Source organism: Megascapheus bottae, chromosome 16 (genome assembly GCF_031878675.1).
Source record: "Megascapheus bottae isolate mThoBot1 chromosome 16, mThoBot2.hap1, whole genome shotgun sequence".
Classification (NCBI taxonomy): domain Eukaryota; kingdom Metazoa; phylum Chordata; class Mammalia; order Rodentia; family Geomyidae; genus Megascapheus; species Megascapheus bottae.
The window spans coordinates 41,116,005-41,120,793 of NC_143524.1; the positions used below are offsets into that span (position 1 = coordinate 41,116,005).

A 4,789-nucleotide genomic window follows, 5' to 3' on the forward strand; every position below is an offset into this window, starting at 1 on the left:
TGCGTGCCTTCCTCTCTGTGTACTGCACCACCTTACCAGCTCCTTGGGATGGTGGTCCCTCGGCCCCTTTGCCCAGCCTGCTTGAAAAGAAACTGAGACAGGTGTCGAGATATGCTGTACCAAGTCCTTCTTTATTTGAACAGCCTCACAGGGTCAAGTAGCAGCAGTGCAGGGTTCGGCCTGGGCAGTGGCAGCCCAGCTTCTGTTTGGCTACCCAGGGGGCATTTAGACTTCAAGCTCCACAGCTGTGGGAGGACAGTATCCAGGAGAATCTTGGTGCCAGGCACAGGTAGAACGGCCAAACCCTCTCCCAAATCCAGCCAAACCGGCTCCAGGAAAGCAGGGCCTGTTCCCCGGCATATTTGGGGCCTTAGGATGGGCTCTTCCATGCGGCGTTCTTGCCACGTCGACTCACAGCAGCCCTCAGGCTTTTGTTCCTTTCCTAAGATGTGAACTTTCCCCACTCTGATCCCTCTGGCCCTAGCAGAACAGGGGCCGTCGCCATGAGCCCTGGACATTGGAGAGGCTCTCATTCGGCGCCAGGTGGCGGCACAGGGCAGGACTGTCAGCTCGTGCGGAGAGCTGGGCACACAGAGTAGCCAGGCGGCAGGGGGCACCGCAGTGCTCTGCAGGTGGGTGGCCTTTGTGGTAAAGAAACCAAAAGGTCTGGAACAGTTGGTCATCATCCCGCATTCGGTAGACCAGGTCATGCCAGGCAGCAGGCAGTGCGTTGGGCAGCCCATAGGTCTCCCGAGCTCTATAGAGGAGATGCCAGTGTGGCGTGGCTCCTGGTGCATTTGCCTCGGTCAGGTTCAGGATGTAGGTTTCGTGGTCCAGGACCACGTGAGAACTTCCGGAGTAGTTCCCATCAATTTGGTAAACTCGATAACCTGTAAGAAAGGAAGGCTGACCAGAGGGGAAGGGAGCAGAGGCAACTCTGGGGAGGTCTTGGGCTCTCACCCCCTTCTTTGCCACTATGCTCAGGACAAAAGAAGCTCCTTGTCACCCCACTCACCAGGATTAAGACCAATGTAGGTAGTAGCACTGGGTGCCAGGAAGGCTACAGCCAGCGGCCGGCTCAGAGTCTCCTCATCATAGAAGACCTCAAACTCATCCACATGATTGTGGCCAAAGAACTGACCAGCCACGGTGTTCTCATACCTATCCAGAAGACAGCTGCCCTCAGAAGATTGTCAGGAGGGGAAGGAAGAGGTCTGGGGAGTCAGGATCCACTTTCTCTAGTTCACTCTAGTAACCCCACCACACAAGGCATTCGCTGAGGTGTTCAAGGAAATCTCAACCCATGGACTCTCTACTCCCACGCCCATACCTCCCCCTCCTCCCCCTCCCTGCTAACCTGGCTATAATATGATAATAATTCCAGCTCCAGCTCTTCAGGCAGTGCCCTGGGGGAATGTGACCGATTATATGCACCTGAGGGGAGAGTTAAGAGTGATTATTGGGATCCAGGGACCCCTACCCAAAGAGAGGGGAAGTTGATGGAGGGTTTCTTTAAGAGTGAATTTCCTCCCCCCCCCCACCAAGAAATAATGTATGTTAGGGATACCAGGATATCAAGCTACCCTTCCACCCTTCACCACGTTCACCAGTGTCCCACCACTGCCCCTCACTTTGTCTCCCCGATCCTCAGCAGCCTGAAGCTCCCCCACTAGCCACTGGAGCTGTCCAGCAGGGTCAGTAGAGTTGATTAAGAGCCAGAAGTTCTCTCGGGAACAAAAATTCATATTGAGAGAGATGAGGCGGAGGCCAGGACGTGGAGAAAGGGCATAGAACCCTGCAATTCTGAAACAAAAATCAAACAAGAGGGGTCTACACCCATTGAAAATCCTGGTTGTGCCTGCCCTGCTCCATGCTGGAAAGGAGCCATCACACCCTCCCTTAGTGCTCACGTTCTAACTGAAGACCAAAGGTCAGTACTGATAGAAGAGTGGCTGATGGGATAGGAATGTGGCTTAGTGGCAGAGTAGTTGCCTAGCTTGCATACATGAAGCCCTGGATTCAATTCCTTAGTACCACATACACAGAAAAAGCCAGAAGTGACTCTAGGGCTCAAGCAGTAGACTGATAGCCTTAAGGCTCAGGGACAGAGCCCAGGCTCTAAGTTCAAGCCCCAGGACACACACACACACACACACACACACACACACTCTCTCCTCTCTCTCTCTCTCTCTCTCTCTCTCTCTCTCTCTCTCTCTCTCTCTCTCTCTCTCTCTCTCTCTCTCTCTCTCTCTCTCTCTCTCTCTCTCTCTCTCTCTCTCTCTCTCTCTCTCTCTCTCTCTCTCTCACACACACACACACACACACACACAGGCTAGCTTAGAGTGCTGAGGGCTCTAGGAATTGAGGGGGAGACACACGTGAGCACAGGTAGGAAGCACAGGTCATTCTGAGGGGAAGGTGACTTGGACTTGTTAGAATAAGTTGTCTAAATAGGAGGGGAAAATCATTTTAGAGAGGACCAGCATAAGCAATGGCAGCCTAGGGTGTGGAGACTGGTTATGTGGTTGGCTGTTTGAAAAGAGTGTGGCTGGAGATACGGGAGAAAGGAAAGGTGGAGTCAAGTTAGAATGGGCACTGGAGAAAGCTTAGGATGCACACCGGAGAAGTCAGAGAAAATGACAGAAGTTCCCTCCTCCAGTCACTCATCCACCTCCCTCCCCAGGTTGCCATGGACCTTCAGTACCTGAGTGTGCGAAGTGCTTCTGCAGGGAGCCAGGGCTCCCATGCCTTGGCCATGGCATCATACAGCCAGCGTGAGGACTGGTTGCCCTCTATGAAGGGGGGAGGGAAGCCATTGACTGGTGTGCTCTCGTGGTTGCCCACAGCAGGGTACACGGGCACTGGTCCCAAAAACTTTTTCACGAGATCCGTGATGGTGTTCAAGGCCCGCAGCTGGTCCTGACGAGACTGTTGCCAGATATCATGGGCTGGGATATCTCCAGTCCAGTACACCATATCGAAAGGACCAGCCGGGCCTAGCCCACTCAGTAGGCTCTCCAAGGTTCTCAGGGGCAGGTCACACTTGCTGTACTCGCCCCAGAACCCAGCACCTGGCTGAGAGGTGGGTGGCAGGCCAGAGCCCTTGCGGCAGCACAGAGGATCTGGGCAGTTAGGGTCTGTGCCTTCCAGGTAGTCGTGATCCCAGTGCAGATCTGTGAGGAAGAGGACACGGCTGACAGGTGCACCTGGGGCTGGTGGGGCTGGTGGCTTGGGGATTGGCTTGGGTACAGCCGGCAAGGAGATGTTCCAAGATGAGAAGATGTCCCAGTGCCCACAGGAGGAGCCCAGGAGCAAGCCACAGGCCTCAGATGGGCTCAGCACAGAGCGCGTCCACACCTCCACCATGTCGTCCTCAAAGAGGTGGATGGCTGACTGGCATACATTGGGTGGTGCTATGTTCAGTATCTTGCACAGCTTGGTGGCCACTGAGCCCAGCCACATTATACTGGGCTCTTGCTGTGGATGGAAGGTACCAGTGAGAAGTACAGAGAGCAAAGGCACCAGGCGGTGAGCCTCCGTACCTAAACTGGGGCCGGGTTGTACTCAGTGCCACCACAATAGAGACCTCAGTGCCTCTTACTCATCACCCTGTTTCTCAGGCAGCACCAAACCATTATTTCCTCTTTAGCTCAGGGGCAAGTGGGCACTTCAGGCCTATGTTTGACCCACAGACTTTCTCAGGCATTGTTTACGTTGTTTCTTTACTTGATAAAGGTTACAGGAGGATGAGAGTGGCATGTAGGCATGCAGGAGGGGGAAGGAAAGCAAACAGTATAGATGTGGTAAATGCCACCCATGCCTTTGGAGACCCACTAACAATGTATTTGGACCTCATGCTACCTCAGCTTTGCTCCCCAAGCTCCCCCTTCCCCCAAGCTTCTCCACTACAGTTCCCCCTTGTGCTCACCTTCAGCCCGAAGTTGATGGCAGTGAATAGGCTCTTGCAGACTGGGCAGGAGAGGTTCCTCCATCCAAAGGTATCCTTGAGATCAGGCCGTAGGCCATTGAACCTGGCAGGATGGTTTTGAGCAGGAAGAGGATGCGCTCTGACAGAGGCCCAGGGAACCAGAGAGTCAGTCAGAACCAGCATGAGTGCCAGGCCGAGTCCCAGCCAGAAGAGTCTCAGATGAGGGGCCCTTGAGGACCTCTCCAGTCCCTGATCCCTGCTGGACCTGGGATGACCCTGGCCCGGTGACAGTCCGTGGCGGGACATTGTCTGACTTCTAGGCAGGGCTGGCTCTTCAGACCCCACCCGCAGAGGCCCTGTCTGCCCCTCAGGGCCCGCAGTGGCTCCGAGGGGGACACCCGGGTTACCCTTCGCTGAGAACGCCGGCCGGCTCGGCAGCTCCGCCCCTTCCTGTTCCTCCGGTCCCCAGCAGCTGATCCGAGCTGCACCGGGGAGTCTTGTCTAGGCCGTGGGGAGAGGAGGGGCGTGTCCCGCCCCGCCCGGGCCCCGCCCCCGGCCAGGCCACGCCCACCGTGCCCGCCCGAAAGGCCGCTGGCCCGAGTGTGGGCGATGCCCGCTGCGGAGACTCCGGCGCTGCCCGGCTGCCGGCGTCACGGGGCCGCGCCCCAGCCGGCGCGATCTGGGGGTGGCCTGGGTGCAGGCCTGCGTTCAGACCCTGGGGACTAGCTTCCCAGGCCCACCGGGAGAGAGAGGGCGGGGAAAGCCGGAGTGGGTGCCCAGGCTCCGCCCCTGGACCCCTGGCAACTGCACCTCTGACTCTTTTGTTTTTGTCTTTATCGCGCAGAGAACGTTCTGGGCCTG

The 4,789-nt window shown here is 56.4% G+C and overlaps 1 protein-coding gene across 1 annotated transcript; it reads right to left on the reverse strand.

Annotated features, from left to right (window-relative positions):
• Positions 1 to 112: 112 nt before the first annotated feature.
• Smpd1 (sphingomyelin phosphodiesterase 1) lies at positions 113 to 4,405 on the reverse strand. Its single transcript, XM_090348279.1, has 6 exons — positions 3,929 to 4,405; positions 2,705 to 3,477; positions 1,632 to 1,803; positions 1,358 to 1,434; positions 1,016 to 1,161; positions 113 to 890 (listed from the first exon to the last, which is right to left on the reverse strand). Exons 1-6 carry the CDS (start codon positions 4,232 to 4,234, stop codon positions 481 to 483), a joined length of 1,884 nt encoding a protein of 627 aa, XP_090204405.1. The 5' UTR covers positions 4,235 to 4,405; the 3' UTR covers positions 113 to 480.
• Between the last annotated feature and the right edge of the window lie 384 nt (positions 4,406 to 4,789).

Coding starts and splice junctions, on each gene's coding strand:
- Smpd1 (XM_090348279.1), bottom strand. CDS start 4,234: ATGTCCCGCCACGGACTGTCACCGGGCCAGGGTCATCCCAGGTCCAGC. Junction 1,804..2,704: donor GAAGCACTTCGCACACTCAG/GTACTGAAGGTC, acceptor TTTTTGTTTCAG/AATTGCAGGGTTCTATGCCC. Junction 1,162..1,357: donor TATTATCATATTATAGCCAG/GTTAGCAGGGAG, acceptor TCTTCTGGATAG/GTATGAGAACACCGTGGCTG.